The 20,398-nt window shown below is 37.1% G+C and overlaps 1 protein-coding gene across 12 annotated transcripts in view; it reads right to left on the reverse strand.

Annotated features, from left to right (window-relative positions):
- The window catches only part of CTNND2 (catenin delta 2), a 632,676-nt gene that overhangs the window by 377,691 nt on the left and 234,587 nt on the right, over positions 1 to 20,398 (reverse strand). For all 12 annotated transcript variants that reach the window (XR_010432020.1, XM_064661566.1, XM_064661477.1 and 9 more), the window contains one exon: positions 9,744 to 9,856. Coding sequence is in view for 11 of the 12 variants with exons in the window: in XM_064661566.1 (XP_064517636.1) it covers positions 9,744 to 9,856 (113 nt within the window). In the remaining variant the exon portion in view is untranslated. The remainder of the gene's footprint in view (positions 1 to 9,743; positions 9,857 to 20,398) is intronic.

Raw genomic sequence — 20,398 nt, forward strand, 5'->3', positions numbered from 1 at the left:
TAGGGTCTCCTCTCCTCATCAGCAACTTGCAATGATTATTTCCTTCTAACAGCTACATTTATCAATTTACATAACTACATTTCATTGACAAATTATTTGGCCATGAACTTCCAAAGATCTGCCAGAGCTTTCTGTGAATCAACTAGAAGGGGAAAATTGGATAGCTGAACTACAAAGCACTGATTACAACTGGATTGGTCCTATGAGTGTAATAAAAGAAAATTCTTGTAATGTTCTATATCTACTAGTCTACTATTCTGACTAAAAGTGGCTCTATACAGACTAATGCTGCCAAGCTAATGTTGTTGAAATGCTGTTATTGTATTAGGTTGAAGTGGTTGAAATGGGTCTAGATTTAAATATTACTTAGAAACTGGTTTTTAGAATAAACAAATTTCTTCACAAGTAATATAAAAGTGAAAAGGAACAGCATTATACCATAAAACTATTTAATCTTGATCTAGTTGTTTCAAAATAACAGAGCAAATATAAATGCAACATTTGTACCATACCTGGGAAGATGGGGTATATCGTTCTACAGAGAGTGCAGAAATAGAGAGGTGGTGTGCAAAACAATTTTGTAATTTTCCTACAAAATCTTTTGTTTGTACAAACAAATAGTGTAGAGAACAAGGCAAAAATAGAAGGAGTAAAGCCAGAATAAGGAGGCAGAGTATTTATTCACAATTAACAAGCTCATCTACCATGAGCTGAAAGCATAAGGGACTTAAAAGACCCTTTACGTTTAACATATTAAAATCTGTAAAATCTTCCTGAACTGCTGAAATGGCAAAATGCCTAGAGAGCATCTAACATTAGCCATTCAAAGTATGTTGCTATCCAGTTCTGAGATGCCTCTGGAAACAGAACTGTGTTCATTAATGCCATTCCTGGAATTCAACTAAATATACTAGTAATACCTCCCCAACACTTCTGATATTTGAAAAACATGAGTATCAAGGAAGGCATAGTTCAGTTTCTGCTACAGAACGATCACAGTTGTAGCAGCATCATCACAATGTTCATGTCAGTCCTCAGAAGAAGTATACAGACAACACAAAGGATAATCAGGACCAATTCTTTTGCAAATTATCACATATGAGCAAGGAGAGATTACTTAATAATTAAGAGTAATAGAACTGTCAATTTCTAAAGTAAGAGAAAAAAGAACAGAAAAAATATCAATCTCAATTTTTTTTTAAAAGTGATTTGATAAGTTTTAAATTTCCCATATCAAGCACTACAACTAAATACAACAAAATTGATATTATTTTATCAAGACAGATCATGGCAAGACACAGGATCCACTTTTGCTGTGACTGCAGAAATTGCTGCAGTCACGGTAATGTTGGGAGGAGTATATTTTCAAAGGCTATGACTACTGTGAAGTCTGTAACTTCCATCAATGCATTTTTATTGAAAATCGGTTTTTTAAAATGGTTTGGAAAACAACTGTGCTTTTATTAAAACCAAGAACCCAAACAAAGTCATCTTAATAGAAAAACAAATTAGTCATTTAATAGGGACAGATGAACTAGCCTGGATGAGGTTTCGGCAGGGAGCCTTAGTAACTGTTCCCATATCTGCACTTGGTGAAAGGTGATCAGGACTTGTCAAAGCAAGGAAGCGCTGAGAGCAGGAGGTAAGTGCTTTAATTTGGCAAACTGCAGTGTTTAGTGAATTAGGTGGAATATAAATTTAGGCAGTAAAGAAGAAAGGTATCGAAAGAGAGAATGCTCAAGAGAGAAGTCAAGGTTACCTACACAAGGTCAGATGGTGAGAAGCAAAAGGTAGGGGTAGTTAAGGGAGAGAAAAATATTGTGTCTGACTACAGTAATTCTTTGAAGTATTTCTTTGAAACTCCACACAAAATTGGTTTCCTCAAGAACAGCAACAAGATTGGCTTTGTCTTCACCCATTTAAAAAAAAATAAAATAATGTTTGTCTGGAGCTCTGGAAAGCCTTCAGCTGGCTGCATTTTGACTTACTTCTTGTACAAATGCATTGTTATACAACTTCTCTTTCCCAACCATTTAATTTCTAAACTGCTTGGGGGATAAATCATGTTTGTGTGGAGGGACAGCTGTTTACAGGACCAACGGAGTTTCATAACTTGCAAAATGTGCATCAGAAAAAGAACTATCTATCTACTTATAATAGCTGAAGGCAATCCAGTGTAATTGTACCTACTTCTGCTGCCTAATGCCGCTGTCGTAAAGACTCATTTGAATCCCTGTCAGGCATTCTCTGTTTCTTATTTCTCTGTATATCCTTTCAGTTACACAGGGGGCCTAATAACCAGATCTGGAACCAACACAAAGATGTGGTGACTGCTCATAGCAGCAAATGGTAAGATCCCTTCAGCAATTACTCCTGATTTCTCAGATTGAGTAGTCAGGATAAAGGGTATTTTCAGTTTTCGTCTTTGGTCCTCCAGCTGTAAGGAGAGACCATAGTTCTCTGACTCTAATGCCTAATCTGCCTGTCCTGCTCTTGTCTAGACTTTGCCCATTTCATTTTCCTTATCCTGCTTCATCCCACTCTTCACTTCTCAGAGTATCCTATTTTGACAAATCTTCACTTTATAGACTGAACCTGGCTTCTACCAGATGCCTCATCCACATTTTGAACAAATTTCTCTCCAATTCCCCCCTCATACATGCATTTATTGGGATGTTAAATGCACCTGGAGATCTGCTTCTTGACCTCTTGCCACTGGACTCAAAGGAACTGTCCTTATCCTGACAACATGGAGGGAAGGATGGGATAACATTGAAGAGACTTCCCTCCCAGCTCCAGTACTCTGCCCTATAGTACACCAAAAGAGACAGAAGGACAGACTTATGTCTGTGCAAAGGTATGTTTAATTCCTCTGTTAACAGCCATGTCTTTTGATGCTAATTTATAACAACAACAAGAAAGATGATGATTATTTGAAATTCCCTTCAAAACCTCAGTATGTGCATTTTGAAAAGGAAATATTCAACCTGGAAGGTGCAGTTTGTCAAAATACAGAAACATTTAAATCTTAGTTTAACACAAACCAGCAGGCAACTTTAATGAGAGACACCACTTTGTTCTCTGTCCACAATTTCTCAGAAGTGACTCCTTGAAACACCTTGGATACCTTACTTCTGTTTCAGTGTTTGACGTCAATTGCCTTTGGCCATTAAATACTGTCACCATGTTACAGGATTTGTTCTCAGCCATAAACCACCTACTTCTAAGATATCATAAAACCACTATCTAGTACCTTTGACCCACAAGCAGTATGGACTGGAAATGAACTTTCCTGGACAAGTTTTATCAAACTTGCCTGCGAATACTCTAAATTCAAGAACTTTCCTATAATAAGGCATTTTCTTCCAGTATATCCTCAATTTTGTCTTCCTCCAAACCTATCCAAAAACATTTTGACATCTAATAAGTAAGGATGGGAACAGAAAGAATGTTGTCAAATTATTAAAGCAGAGCCTAGCAAGGTATCGTAAAAAAAGAGAGCTAGAAGGGCTGTAGAGAAATAAACCTGTCACTTGTGCCCCATTCTTGACAGATATTCTACATGTCCTTAAGTTTCAAATGATAGTTTTTATTATTGTTTCCTTAGGCAATCTATTACTAAGGCTTATCCATTCTTAGTGGTAAACTGAATTGCTCTGATTTTCCAACAAACAGCTTGTGAACAGTAATCTGAGAGTCTCACTTTGTAAGACATAACTGAATTTTACATGGACAACAATGTATTTCCTAATACCTGTATTTCCACATTTATTTCAAATTAGTGCAATGCTCTGTTGCCAGGCTTGCAAAAACACGTTTAAATTGTGAATGCAAAAGTTGGAAAGTTTTCAACTATCTTTGTAATATGCCAAATGTGCACTATGGTAGATAATACACCTTTCAAGTCCAGTCTCCATTGGCTCACATATGAGTAAATGTTGGCATGTAAAGTATCTGCTTTTCCTGTTTCATTCTGCTTTTTTGTGGTTTTGCCTTTTTACTTTTTCCTGTCTTATTCCTGTGTTTCCTGCATTAGTAAACAGAAGACATAATGAAAGACTTGAGCTAGCTAACAGAGAATCTAAGTGACAAATGGCACTTAAAAGCCATTATAAGCCCCATATAAAGCTTTCAGACTATAAGACACTTGCTTAGGGCACTAGAAAAAAAATATTCATATCCTTACTGTCATAGCTTCTCTGCAGTTACTTTGATGAGTTAAACTTAAAATTGATTCCTTAATTTCATTAACATGCCAGTGTTTGGCAAAGCTGAATAATGGAGGTAGTATCTCAGGAGGGTATTTGCCAAACAGAAGAAGAGGGAGAGCATCTGTGTTTTAAAGGAGTGTTTTAAAGTCTTGTTGCAGTTTGTGCCTTCAGAGACATATCTATCTGGGAATGATATGACCCATACTACTACTGTAAAAGATATAGATGTACTGTAAAAAACAAAATTACACCAAACCTGATTGCTTGGACATATGCTGGAAACTTGCCTTTCAGCAACAGAAGCTTATTTGCTCCAAAACTATGAAACTGGTCAGTTCTCTGTGGAGGATCAACAGGACTAATCTGTTTTCTTGATGTGCCTCACTGTGGAGAACCATCACATAGACTCCACAAATATTCTAGTAATGGAAATACAAAAAAATATAACATTTCACTTCATTTTCTTGCTTTTGTATCAACTTCTTATCTCGGTATTTTTTTAAAGCATTTTCCTGAATACTGGACATACAACACAGTGAGTATAGACAGGTCCAAACTTAAACTTCAGATCACATTGTTCTGAATGATCAGATCACAAGTCTGATATTTAATCCGATAAACTGTCATTCTGCAGAATATAATTAAGTAGTCACATTACTAATATGAATTGTACCAAGTGTTCCAATCAAAATTTATTTCCTATCATGAATATTTTCTTCAAATTTTCCTCTTTTGGTAACAGTCTCAAAGTAATTCACTGACCAATTCTAATAGGATACAGAGGTCTCTACACCTCACAACCCAAAGATCAAGAGATACAAAATACAAGGTGATGCTGCAGTACTGAAAATACTAACCTCAGTATTTCCCTGACTTCTAAAACATTTTCACTTACCTGAAATGTTGCCTGAGAATGTTGCGCAAATGTTCCTTGAACTCTGTCAGGCTTGGTGCTGGGACCACTTCCCTGGGGAGCTTGTTCCAGTGCCCAACCACCCTCTGGGGAAAGAACCTTTTCCTGATACCCAACATAAACCTCCCCTGACACAGGTTCATCTGTTTCCTTGAGTTCTGTCACTGTCACAAGAGTGAAGAGATTGGTACCTGCCCCTCTGCTTCCCTTCATGAGAAGTGCCTAAACGCTGTGTTTGAGCATGTAAATCAGTAGACTGATTTCAGAAGTGCTGGTTTCCAGCTATTACCTACATGGACATACGTTAGCACAGTGACTAACATCCATCAGCTAGCAACCCTAGCAACTCAACACCTAGCAAGCCAGCAACAATTTTTGTTGTAGGTAATTTGATCATTGTAGAAGATGAAAGGTATGGGGAAGAATTCTTAAATAACTTAGCTAAGCTATAGGCTGAAAACTGACATGGAAAAAAATAAAAAAGTCTCCAAACAACTCCTTCTGCCCCCCCACCAAAACAAACCAACTTTATTAGAGTGGTCAAGCATTCAAACCACATTTTGTCATTCTTAATTATGGTCTGACAAAGGCTGCTTCAGATTCTTTTCTTCAGAGATTATCCAAATAAACTCCTTAACGATTTTGAATGTAAGAAAAATACCATCTTTTTAACTTTTTTCTAAGAAAACCTCTCTGGCTTTCTTTTGTTGTCTTTATTTTATTTTTGGTGGTGGTGGTTTTTAAAGGTATTTTTTGGAATTTATGCCTTCTAGATATACCAAAGAACTCAAATAATGCAAACACTTCAATGAAAACATTCTGTTATAACAAACTCTTGCACATTTTCCCACCATTTTGTTCTAATTGAACGTTTTCTTCCAGCTAATTTAATTTTCATGCTGGCTTAATAGCATTATAACCAAAAATAGGTTTAATAGTCAAGAATGGCAAGGGGTTTTTACCTCTACTACCTCGAAAACATATTTTTACTAGGATATTCTGTTTTACCACAAGCCCAATCACATATGCTAAGCTTTATACAAGATCTGGAAATATATCAAATAGTAGCATGCTCAACATTGACAAAACTCTCTTCAGGAGTGGAAAAATCTCTGCATCTTTCTGAAGGGTTCCACCTGATCTGGTCACTTATAGCAACACAAAATCATGGTAAGATAACAGGGGGAAAACCACTATCAAATGTTGTTTTACCACAGCTAATTACTGAGACTTGTAGAATTTGCGAGGAATGTTTTCAGAAACTTACATTTTCAAAAACCTGCATGCTTTTATTGCTGTTTTTCATTTTATTTCAGATGAACTTTTTTATTAATTCAGTTGACAAAAGTTCATCCAAGTGTGACTTGTTAAGCTTTACACAATCCACAGTGATCAGCAACAGTCTGTGACAAAACTTAAAGCTTACTGAGCTTCTGAACTACTAAGTAAACACACATTGCAGAATGAGATGAATTTTGAGCTACAGCATTTGCTGTCATAAGTTTAATAAAATCTTCTCTGCCTACTGGTGAAATGCCTTCTTAAAAAAATATCACTTTTAAAAATCCTTTTAAACATAGCCACACTACTGGCTCATACATAAAAAAGTAAGTACAAAAAACTACACTTGGCATTTTCATACATGATAAAAGCCCACTTCTCCAGTCTATGTAGGTCTAGGCTGTGGTAGCCTCACCTCCCTAGGCTACCACATTCATCAGTCGTTAATATTAAATATCTACAAAGACTACTGTATATACTTGTACAGTAAGTAGCCTAACTAAGATCTAACACTGACAGCTGTACAGCAAAACTGCAATTGCAATTTTATTTACTTGACCAACTGTCTACCTATATCACAGTGCATTCCATCTATTTCTTCAATTTTCTTGAAATGAGAGATCTTATGGGTTTATCAATTAGACTTGCTGTACTTTTTTTCAGTGAATTTGCAAAAATTGTATCCTCCTAAGGAAAACATCACCTTCCTGGTCATAAAGTGTGAATAACATATGCATTTCTAAGAGAGAGAACTACATTGAAGAAAGCATATTCAAAGCAGGTACGCTTTCCATTTTATTCAGTTTATTATATTATGTTTTTGCTATTCTGCAAAATACAGAAACTTTAGCATGTTTCTTCAGGCACTCATGCACAAATGCCAGTCTATAAACAAACACATACCGCTGACATAAAACAGTAATAAAAAATATGAAACAGAAACTTATTTTAAAACTTTAAGGATTTATTAACAAGTAAGTACAGTTCTTTAATACAGTTCTTAAACTTATCAGAGACTGAAGATCTCTAAAGATATGCTGGGATCTAATTACCCCCCCCCCCGTACTAAAGCAACTGACAGACTGATAAATCTGGCCCTGAAGGAATATACACCTCAGCCAAGGGAATGGAGCAGTATAGAGTGTGACTTGGCTCCTTATGGAATGTGTGATGAAATTTTAATACTCAGCAGGCTGAAAAACGATCTGCTCAGAGTTTGTCAACAGAGAAACACTGTGGAAGGGAAGAGTTGTCCTACTTCATGGTCTAAGCATTTTATTCAGCTTTATCAGAAGCCATTGATTCTGCCTTTGGTTCACAGCCAAAAATCTGTTCCTGAAAAGAATGCACTCAAGTCCTTTTTGATACAATTCCTAGTGAATATAGTCCCCAATCTTATAAAAAAAATATTACATGTCAAAGATATGTCAAAGAATAAAACATCAAAGAAACATTCTCCAATCTGGATGAGCACTGGAAAGTCAGTACAACAGTCAGACATATATTTGACTTCACTTAATGTTTGTGTTAGTTCTAAGCTCCTCTCATAATGATTTACAATTTTTAGGACAGAAAATTGCTTATTTAATATGTATGGGATAAACAACAACCCAAATCAAACAATATTAGATTATTACTGATTTCCCTTTTACATCACTTGCCAAGTCTAAGGACTGCTATCTAATTGTAAGCTTTCAATCTTCTCTTCTGAACCACAGTATTTCAAGTAGTTTTTAAAATGTTTTAAGTTGAAATGGCCTGCTCATAAGTAAAACATTTCTGGGGCAAATTACAGATGTAAAATTTGCATGAAATAGCCTCTGTTATTCCAGGTACTATCTTATTCTACACACAGATTAGTAGTCAAATTATTAAACTTCTTGAATAATTGGAGTGTCAGATCTCACTCAGAGTCAGCTAAGTGACCTTGATATCACTGATAACTCGAAAGTATAGCTTTATCAATAAGAAAAAAGTTCAACAACAAAACATTTCCTTCCCAACGAGAAATCTCCCAACATCTGTATCACTGTCTGGAATAATCCTAAAATAACAGCATTATTTAAATATAGCTCAGTATTACTCAAACACTGTTCAGACATAGTTTTCTTGAAATGCAGTCATACCACACATAAAATTTAAAGTCCTCGGGAAATGTACCTGACATGCAAATATAGTACTGTACCGCATTGCCAAATATTAGCTACTCTGTGCTTAAATAATTCTAAGTAATATAGTTTCTCTAATGTTAAAAAGTCTAGGTGGTGAGAAAGATTATATAAAAGATTTTAACTTAAGGAGTTCTCACCTGATTTATTAAGGATACTTATATTAAAGTCAACTTCATGTACAGCTTCTGCTGAATTAGTGATTTTTCTGACTTCTGCCATTTTAATTTACATTCAGTATTTCTCTTACAACTTTGGCATTCTACTGAATAATTATTTTCTACTTATCATGGAAAGCAATCATTTATTTAGTTTCAATTGCTTAAACTGAAAGACAGTTTCTTTTAGTAGTGATCAATACTTTTTGTATTTTTTCTATTATCATCATACAAAATTTGATACTGGGCTTGGCATGTTATACTTAACATTACGTATTCAAAAGATATAAGATTTCATATTTCCATTGATAAAAAAAGCACAGGCCTATACAACATGATTTTTTCCTTGATCCTTGAAACTCAAGTACCCCCATCTTTCATTTATTAGGTTCACTGAGAAAACAAACACAGTATCAAGAAGCTCAAAAATGCAAAGTCCCACTAAATTGACCAAGAGATCAGTTTCCTTTTGTTATAATTCTTAAATAAATTTGCCATCCTCCAAACAATGTACCAGAATGATTTCTTATGTTGAAGAAAACCAGTGTGTAAAAGAAAGACTGACACATATCATTATATTTTGATGTGAGTTCAGCAGCTTTAAGTAATTCACTCTAAACCTTTTAATACCATGAATGATGAAATTATGATTAAACAGGTTTACAAAACTTATCAATACATCTTTGCAAATATGAAGCTAAAAAGCTTTGGCTGAAAAATACAGTTGTATTGGTGGTAGTAAAGGAGTTTTGCTGATAATTCATTCAGACTTCAGCAAATCAATGAATTCCAAATGTGACTACTATTTTGTTACTGGACACACAAGATACAAAATTGCATGAAGTTTTCTTTTTATAAAGCAGGTCGAAATGCAAATTTTCAAACTCTACTAAAATCTCATGCTCTCTGATGTACATATTTTTTTTTTACAAACAGATTATCCAGCTTGTTCTTGGTGGTAATCCATAACAGAAACAAAATTTACTAAAGAAATTAACAATTCGTACATTACCTAATGCTGCTCATGCTTCCAGTTTCTGATCCAAGCTTACATCTCTCCAGCTGGCTAGCTACAATCTGACGTTCAGCCTCGAGTTCTCGAGTCAGTCTCTCAAACTGCAGTTCCTGAAAAAATAAATTAAACCATTTGCTTTGACTTCTCTTGAGATTAAGAAGGAATTTCAAGACATAAAAATATAATTTGTGCAAGAACCATTAACATAATACCATATAAGGAAGCTTTCTTTTTTTCCCTTTTCAAAGCGTTCATGGTTCAAATTTTTGTGGTGACACCTACCCATTCCTTCATACATTAAATAATTTAGGCCTACATACTACACATAGACCTCTTAGTAGCATCTTACTAAGCCACTTTAAATATGATCAAAAATGAGTACAATTTGCACCACTGAGAAACATGAAAAGTTCCGTGGATGATCGTGTGGTGACAACAGCTTCTGTATTAAAACAGACAACATCATAGTACACAGTAGTGAAATAACTAAATTGAAGGTGTGCTGTTATGTACTGAGCACAGCTTAATTTCTGCATTTAATGATACGCAGAAGGGAAACTCAAGCAATTTTGGACAAAAGCTACACTAAAAATCCCACTACTAACTGAATGTGTTTCTTTTTATTCTGTCAAGGAAATCAAACCAGTCCTACCAGATAAGATTTATCAGCAGAGCTTATAAGGTACTTATGAAGAAAGTTTGTTTTCATACACAGAGATTTTATTAAAAAAAAAAAAAGAGAAGTAAACCCAAAAAACCATACAAGTAAAATCCCCACAACTTCTTAAAGAGCTACATTTCCCACAAATTGTAGAACTAGTTTTATCAAATAAAAAACTGAAACACTTTTAGAGAATTATGTTTGTTGCAAGTTTGCCAGATGTTGCCGCCCTTTCATTTCGGTCATAGTTACAGTATGCCATTTTCATGGGTAAACAGAAAAAACTCTCCTGCACCTTTTCTTTGGGTTTGTTGGAGGCTGAAGGAGAAATATTTTGAGAATCCACTTCTTAAATCATTCCTGTATCCACACAAATGCATCCATTATCTCTTTCTCCCTTTTTTTTTTTTTTTTTCAAAAATGACCTCTCTGTAATGCAGAGTATGAGAGAGAGTCCCTTGTATAACTACCCAGCAAGGTCTTGACTGACAGAACAGCACTGGGAATTACAAGTCATGACTTATGTCCACCAAGGGCCACTGAAGAACTTGGTATTTGAGAGAAAGGAAGAAGTAGTAGAAGTAGAGTAGTATTCAGAAGTCTTCATTCTATCTGCTACCTAAAACCTCTGACCGAGAAGCCAAGGGTAAATGAAGGCATTAAACTTTTCAAATCTCTGAAGTGAGGCAAAACATAACTGCAACAGAAGAAGGGACTGGCTGGTCATTCTACCTAATTCAGCTCTATCAGTCTCTTTGTTTCTCTTGCTGTTGACATGGAATAACTTCTATCTTGTACTATGAGTAAGAGGGAAGTCCATGTAGGTTATGTACATCACAAAATAGCCAGTACATACTTCATCATCATGGCTAGGCTTCGCGAATGAAGATTTGGGAAGGGCTCTATCCACATTTGTTACAAGCACGCTGGTGGCTAATAAGGTCAATACAAGATAGACATGTCCGATTGCAAAAGGCACAGCAGAGAGACTCCTTAGGTGGTAAATCCTGCAAGACACGGTTCTTTCTGCGTTGTCTTTTCTCCTCAAGAGTGATCCTGCGTGCGTTCTCAAAAGCATCAGCAGCGTTATAGATGGTGTGTCTCCAGGCCTCCCGACTGGAGGCCAGAGTAGACCAGTTATGTTGATCAATATGGCCAAAGCTGAGATGTTGTTTCAAGGAGTCCTTGTATCTTCTCTTCAGGGCTCCTCTCATGTGGCAGCCGGTGGCAAGTTCACCATAAAGCAAGATCTTAGGGAGGTGGTGGTCCTTCATCCTGGAGACGTGCCCTGCCCAGCGCAGCTGTGTTTTCAGCAGCATGGCCTCAATACTTGTGACTGCTGCTTGTTCTAGAACAGATGTATTGGTCACATAATCTGACCAGTGGATGTTTAGAATTGAACAGAGACAGCACTGATGGAAGAGTTCTAGGAGACGCAGGTGGTGGCGGTAGTTGACCCATGATTCAGAACCGTATAATAGAGTAGACAGCACTATGGCTTTGTAAACACTGATCTTGGTACTTTTCTTCAAATGTTTATTATGCCATACTCTATTATGGAGTTTTCTGAAGGCACTATATGCCTTTGCTAACCTGTTGTCTATCTCTCCGTCAATCTTACTATCTGAGGAGATGAGGCTACCGAGGTAATTAAACTGCTGGACTGATTTGAGCTCCGATTGGCCAATGGTGATATGGGGATGATGGAAGACTTCCTGAGGTGCAGGTTGATGGAGAACTTCTGTCTTCTTTAAGCTGACTTCCAGCCCAAAGAGCAAAGTAGGATGTTAAACGCTGCAGAGCTGCTTCTGTGTGGGCGACAAGGGCGGCGTCATCAGCATAAAGCAGCTCCTGGACAAGATGGTTTAAGGTCTTAGTGTGGGGCTTCAGACGCCTTGAAAAGGTTGAAAAGGCTTCCATCAGTATGATATCAAAGGTAGATACCGTCCTGATCATCAGTGTCTGCCGTGGCCCTTTGGAGCATCATGCTAAAAAAGATTGTGAATAGAGTTGGTGCGAAAACGCAGCCTTGTTTCACACCATTGGTGAAAGGGCTCAGAAAGTGCATTGCCATATCTGACTTGGCCGTGCTGATCCTCATGAAGTGAGATTGTCATTTTAAGGAACTTGGGGGGACATCTTAAACGTTCCAAAATCTCCCGTAGACCTTTTCTGCTCACAGTATCGAAAGCCTTGGTGAGGTCAACAAAGGTTACATAGAGACCTTTGTTCTGTTCCCTACACTTCTCTTGCAGTTGTCTGAGAACAAATACCATGTCTGTGGTACTCCTGTTGGCTCTGAAACCAACAGGAAGGAATTCTACCTGAAAGCCAATATGGGTTCCAGTACATACTTAAATGGCCACTATTTGACAAAGCCTGCTTCATCACGAATTTATTATTCAAACAAAACTATACAGAGTACAAAAATATCATTAAAAGTCTGATGTAAAGACCAAAGCATCACTGCTCACTGAATTTCAACAGTGAATTAGTAATCAATAGTTAATAATATTCTCTACACATTTTTGTAGTATGTAGAAATTTCTTCTTTACTGTTGTTGGCAGATAGGACTATTAAAAAATCACCTAGCAATAATCACTTATTTCATATACGCTTCCTTCACAGAGAGCATTTCTCTCATCTAGAAGAATCAATTGTCTGAAAAGCTGAAGAGACCGTTGATCAGCTTTCCAAGATTTATTATTCAAATCCTGGTCTTGTTTGCATAAAATAATACCCTTAATGCAAAAGGGATTGTAACAGAAATATTACTAAACTGTTAAAGAATGAAAAATCAAAGTGGTACAGTATTTGCTATGCCAGCATGGTTCTATCAAAGCATGCAAGCCCTGAGAAATTTTGATAGTATAAAATACCAAAGAAAATAAAACAGAGCATTATGTTTACTTTCAAAATAAAAGCAAAAGCTTCAACAGCTATTCTGCTCCACTGTATTTTTAAAGTTACTTGATTCTATCATGACAATGCACACTTTGGTGCTTAGCATGGTTTTTGATCCAGCCAGTTCCCTTCCCACCATCCCAGGTGAGGCAGGTCAGACGTTCTTTGCCGTGACCCAGCATGGGCATTTCTTTTACCCACCTAATAAGAAGATGTAGCTGTCTCCATAATGTTGCTAAGAAAATATAAGAACCAAGGACTGTCTATGTTGTTGCTTGTCTTTTCCTAGACAAAAAACTGTAGCTTGTTGTGTTCTTTTACTCTAGTAGGGGTGTAAACAACATCTCTCCAGTTCCCTTTTGTCCATGCTATCCCAAGCCAACTAAATACAGAAATGGCCCCAAGCCTACTTAACTGAAATACTTCAAAAGTAAATATTATTTTGGTTTTTTTCCCTTCCAACTATCTTGACTGTATATCTTCTCAGATTTATCTATAGTTTGTATTCCTTCAGTTAATTGCTCTGGTCGACAACTTTCCGGATGCTTCTGCATTTCCTCAACTAACACCCTTTTGTCACGAATACTCTGTCTACAGAAAATTTTTTTTGTTCATGAGTTTAGTCTCCAAAACGTACTTTTCTACTCTTCACTCTGTCATTTATTTATCTTTCTTACTTATTCCTTTCTGTTCCCTTCTGCCTTCTCTCTTTCTTTCATTCTGTAGCATATTTCATGACTCATCCTCCACTAATCTCTTTCAGTCCTACTATACTAACTGCTACTCTAGCAAATGCCCTAAAGCAATTGGTTTAAGGAGTCTCTATCATTCTGGTCCCTTATTGAGGAAACTCTGCTTTTCTTAAGATGTAGAAATTAATGTTTTCTGGTTTCACTCCCACATTATTTGTCCTGCCCTGCAGAGATGATTGGAAAAGGGCAGTTGTGTCTATGTTACTCCTCAAGAAGAAAGAAGGGATGTGCTGGATCACTTAGGAAAGAAATAATCTTGGGTTTCTAATGCATAAAAATGGCTAGAACACATGAACAGTAATTTCATTACTAGCTTGATTTCATTGCTACTGTTTCTTCCTTAATCATCTTCTATCAGATGCCATTAGAATTTAGGAATGCAAGGAAGGAGACAAAAGGTGGGAAGGTGGGATATTTGAAGAGACAAACAATTGCTGCTTCAAAAATTATCCTCTACATTAAATTTAAAAAGGAACTGTGTTAGGTATTCCCTCATATGATGACAAAAGTGCAGGTTTACAGAGTTGCCTTCGGAATGAAAGAAGAAAAGAAGAATTAAACTAAGAGTTGTGAGTCTGTTATGCCTCTGTATCAAGAATCTATGGCCGAAAAGAATTAATAACCTTCCTTCTCTTTGTTTAGGAAGCAGTGAGAGTGACTAATATTTGAATAAATCCATATGTTTAGATTTCAAGAAGCTGTCAGAGCGCAAGAAGACAGAAATCAGAAATAGTATTTGCTTACATTTTATAAAAATAATCACTGAACCCGACTCCATCATTTGTCTTATTTGTCATATTTGTTGTGTTTACGTTAATTTTCACCAGTTCATGCCATGTTGTGTTATCTTCATAACCTTCTATTATTTCTCTGAATCAAGCTAATCGGAACATCAAAATTAAAAACAAATTCCTACTCACTGATAATGCAAATCTGTTGTCAAGACAATTGCAGAATGAAGAACAGCAGAAACTACATTGCAACATCAAAATTAATTTACACAATGACACGTCAAGTGCAGCCTCATGGACTGTGCTACAAAGGGCAATAATGCCAAAGCAAGTGCCCACACAAAGGCACTGCAAACTGCAATGACCAGCCTGGCAGCCCTTAGCACTTGGCACTATAAGGGGTGTGGGAGCAGGAAGCCAACAGAGAGATCAGAGATACTGATGAGAGTAATCCAGAGAAATCACTCAAGAGAGCAGCCTGTAAAGGGAGGAACTTCATGACAACTTTATCAAATTGTTTTAACAAAGAGTATTTATCTGCTTGGGCCTGAAAAAATTTAGGTATTTCTCCACTATCGTGGTGAGGTTTTTTTGAAAAAAATATTCATTATTCCATACATGGCAACTGGATGTACTTGCTTTTTCAGCATGAGTTTTGTGTTTTATCTATCCTCTGCAGCCATCAAAGCTTCAAGCAATATAAAACTTGAGTCAGGTCATAACATTTCACAGTGGTCCAGACACTGAACAAGCACAGTGGAAATCTGCAAAGCCTTCAGACAAATTAGGAACTCCTGAGCTCAGGGCATACCAAATCAGAGGGTATTTCATTATTTTTTATGCTTTATATGTGCTTGGTCATCTGCATTGACCTATTTGAATTTTTTGGAAGGCTAAAATAGGTCAAAAGAAATTTGGCTGATATTTGGAGCTTTTCTCACTTTACCCTGTCCTTTATAATCTTAGAGTAATCCTTCAATCCTTTCACACAGATATGTGTATTGATGCTGAGCAAAAGACACAGCAAAATCAGCAGAGACAGTAAAAAACAGCCAATTTAAAAAAAAAAAAAAAAATCTAAATTTAAGCTGAAGAGTTTTGCGAAGTTACTGGATTCCCAAAAATCTTTAGGTTATAATATAAAAAGAGGAAAAGCATCTAGCTTTTGATTGCAAATATGCTACACAAAGACAAATTGGAGCAATGGTGATCATTTAAATCTTCAAATACAGACAAATAACAGCACTGAGGTAGGGTTGGGAATCCCTGGTGTGATAAATAAAGCAAGCCTGATTGAAGTTACACAAACACATAAATCATCTCCCGGATTGAAGTCTTTCCAAGGAGTATCTTAAAACCCACAGAACCTCAAAAAGTACACAGGTTGTAGAAATGTACAATATTGGCTCTATCCTGTTGTAACCTGTTAAACAAGAAAAAAGTACCTCAATTAATGTCACAAGTAGTATGTGTATATTGCTTTGGCATCATGCCTAATTCCATATACTGCACATCTATAAACTCCAAGAGAATGCCACTACTTACAGTGGTATTGATAACAAACTATTCTTAATCTATCGTACTAAACACATGTGAGTAGCTAAAACTGGAGCATGTACTTCCTGAGGAAAACAGGAAAATGTAGGAAAGTTTAACTTGGCAGAAAACTAGGGACAGATAGCATCAGACACAAACCAGACCCGACAGCCCATCTTGTAACTAGAAGGAAAACAGAATGTCAATACTTTCAAACAGTACAAAAACATCACTAGCAGTGCCCCTATCCATCTGACAATAAATGTTGTTCAGAAGCTTCAAAACTGGGCTTTATAATTTACCACTCACTACCTTCCACTTTTTCCATTGTTGGACTGTGTTTTCACTTGCTCTGTTCTTATCCTTTTTCACTGGATTGTTTATTTCTTCCATTTCACTGAGTAACACAGAGATCATGGAAAAAGCTCCCAAAAAAGGTAATCAGATAAGCAGAGAGGTGGCAAATCAGAAACTCAGTTGTGGGTATGTATGTTGTTGCAGAATCTTAACGGAGCATTGACTGTACAAGTTGCCAGGTAACATCAACCTGAAGGAAGCAATTCATACACAGGAGGGCAGGAATACCATTCAGAGGAACTTTGACAAGTTGGAAGAATAGGCCATCAATAGTGTCATGAAGTTCATGAAAGGAAAACCACAGTCTAGCACAGAGGATGGAATCCCATGTAACAGAACAGCATCTCCACAGGATCTTGGGTTTGGTGGACACCAAGTTATTACTCAGCAGTGCATTCCTGTGCTGACAATGGCCAACTGCTTATTTCACTGCACTAACAAGAAAGTTACTAGCAGAACAAGGAAGAGATTGAAGTAATTATTCACTTTTATTTGGTAGTCCTGAAGCTGCACCTCAAACACAGTTTTGGACCACCAGGGCAAGACACAACAAGATTTTGGAGCAAGACCACCAGAGGGCCACAAAGACAATTAGAAGATTCAAGCACACACTGTACAAGAAGGAATTTGATTTGTTTAGCATGAAGAAGAAAAGGTCTAGGGAGAATCTATTTCATAGAATCATTAAGGTTGGAAAAGGCCTCCAAGATTTAAAGTCCAACCTTTTACTGAACACCACAATGTCAACTAGATCATAGCACTAAGTGACATGTCCAGTTGTTTCTTGAACACTTCCAGAAAAGGTGACTCCATTTTAATGCTTAACCACACAGTACAGTGAGAAAATTCTTCCTGATGCCCAATCTGAACCTCCCGTGGTGCAGTTTGAGACTATGTGCTCTTGTCCTCTCACTAGTTGCTGAAGAGGCTGACCCCCACCTGGCTACAACTTCCTTTCAGGTAGTTGTAGAAAGCAATGAGTTCTCCCTGAGCCTCTTTTTCTCCAGGCTAAAGAACCCCAGCTCCCTCAGCCACTGCTCATATTACTTACTCTCTAGACCCTTCACCAGTTCCATTGCCCTCCTCCAGACTCACTCCAGTACCTCAATGGCTTTCGTGTTGTGATGGCCCCAGAACTGAACACAGGATTCAAGGTGAGGCCTCGCCATTGCTGAGTACAGGAGGACAATCTCCAGGTCCTGTTGGCCACACTGTTCCTGATACAGGCCAGGATGCCATTGGCCTTCTTGGCCACCTGGGCACACTGCTGGCCCATGCCCAGTTGCTGTCAACCAACACCCCCAGGTCCTTTTCCAATGGGCAGCTTTCCAGCCACTCTGCCCCAAGCCTGTAGTGACACATATCCTGTGGTTGTTGCAGACTTTTACTTCTTAATTGGGGACTATAGTGAACACGTTACCAGGCTCTTGTCAGTCGTATGGGGCAAACAGATAAATGTAACAGTGACAAGTGGCAATGAAGTAAATTCTAATTGGATATAAGAAAAAAACCCACACCCACAACCAAAAACAAACCCACAAATAGTTAATACAGTAATAAAAAAACCCACCAAACCCAAAACCAAACCACACAGTAAGAATGGCAAAACACTGGAACAGATTGCCCAGGTAGAATCTCCATTCTTGGAGATTTTAAAAGTCACCTGCTTGGAGTAGAACTTCAGAGGTCTCTTTTAACCTAGTTTTTCCACGATCCTGGAACTGATGAGTTCTGGATATTTTTTCAAGTCCTTATAAGAATGCTATTGATTAGAAATCTGTGGCTACCAAACTCTCTGATGATGATGCCTACAAAAAGGCATATTTGACTTGATGTAAATGCTACTACTTTATCAGCCTGAACCTGTATTTCTCTAGCTTATTCCTTCACCTGATCTGACTGTTTTAGCAATCCCCTGCTTCTCTACAAGAGGTTAGTACGACATCTATTATGCATATGGAATATTTATGGGGTAAAGAATGGCTGGTTGCAGTGTAAAAAATAAACATTCTTTCTTTTTCGTGTAAGATTACTTCAAGGAAGTCCCTCTCATGCCTTTAACAACTTTTGTAGAAATCAGACCCTATTTTATTTTCTATATTTAGGACCCTGATACAAATTACATTCCATTGCATGTTTTAGCTCTCCAGGCACACTGCCCTGTTCCCCTGTGAGTTACAGGCGAGCTTTGCTCTCTGAAGGCTCAGTGCCCAACTGCCTGGACTTCTGTTCCTGGGGAAATTGTGTTATTTCTTCTCCATCATAATCACTGAAGTTATTAAAATTATGTCCATTTTTCTCTTACAAATTCTTGGTCCTTTTTTTATCTTTTTTTTTTTTCTTTTCTCTGTTTTGCATTCAGCTTTAATTTTTTAGCTAACTCCTTTCTCCTCCTTCTCACTAGTTTTTGCACCCCTTGCCAACACTCCTGATAGTTTATCATCCACCATGATTGCTGTCTTATTCCAATTCCTCCCATGCAAACTACTTTAGTCCACAAAGCAATAAACTGTAAGTAAAACCTCGGAGCTTTAGGACAGGATTTAGAACTACTATGAGCTTTCTAATGTTGTACTTTTGCTTCTCTACACTCTGCAGCAGCAATTTAAGGAGGATATAAGATAAACTGACTTTCTAACTTACTAGCTTTGACTTTCTTTAGGGCTTATTGTTATTATTTATAAAGCTTAATGTGGGAACAAAATAAGACCTCAGAGATGGTGGATCTTCTCCAAGGAGAGCAAAAGAAATAGAACTGAAGTAACAGACAGTAACACTCTTCAGTGTTACACTGGCCCAAACTCATGATTCTCGTTTACTTCTCAGTTGTCCAAGCACAAAGATTTACTATGTCTAAGTGGAAAAGGGTAATTCCATTCACAGTAGCAGTTTTTAGAGCCTGACTTAGCATGTTCAGCATATCTAATATATCAGACACAACCATGGACTGATGCTTTTTACCTTGATTTTCTAATACATATCCATAGAGTAATTTTGCTCTGAAAAGAGCAACACAATCCTGATGCAGATGGAAGATGCTTAATTATACTACATTTGTATGGTTTAAAGACATGTAAAAAGCTAAGAAATTTAAACAGGGTCTCAAAATGAGAAATTTCTAAAAATGTTCTACACATTGTAGCGCTAAGAAAGCCTTTTTTGGTTCTGACAACATCCTCAGCTTCTGGTCTCCCTTTCTTATTTGATTGGATCTGTGCTCTGTCAGGTAATATGCCAAGATGCCAGCAATAGCTACAGAGGTGTCAGTACACACACCACCATATGTGGATATCAGTAACACACACCACTTCTTGTGCAGTCTATCTACATGTTTAGAGATCCAAAGTCTTCTCCAGTATTTGATTCACAGAGTTCTCCAGTTCCCTATTTATACACCTCTGAACTACTTGTCCCTTCCAGACTTGTGAAGATACATGTCATCCTAGGTACTGCATACAGATGGTGAGCCAGTATGATAAATCATTAGCTTTACACTTGTCCAGAATAGTCTAAAAGAAGAGAGATATCTAGTCCCTTCCTCTTCTCCTGCTTGCATTGGAGAGGTTATTCTGATGAAGTATTTTCTCTTTTGCTTTTCCTTGCCTTATAAGAGAGACTGATTTCTCAACCTATACACAGACTGTCGGTGCAGCATATCCAAGAACAGAATCCATAAATTGAAATTTTGCTTAAATTTCTGAATTAATTAG

The sequence above is a fragment of the Pseudopipra pipra genome, chromosome 1 (genome assembly GCF_036250125.1).
Source record: "Pseudopipra pipra isolate bDixPip1 chromosome 1, bDixPip1.hap1, whole genome shotgun sequence".
NCBI classification, from domain to species: Eukaryota; Metazoa; Chordata; class Aves; order Passeriformes; family Pipridae; genus Pseudopipra; species Pseudopipra pipra.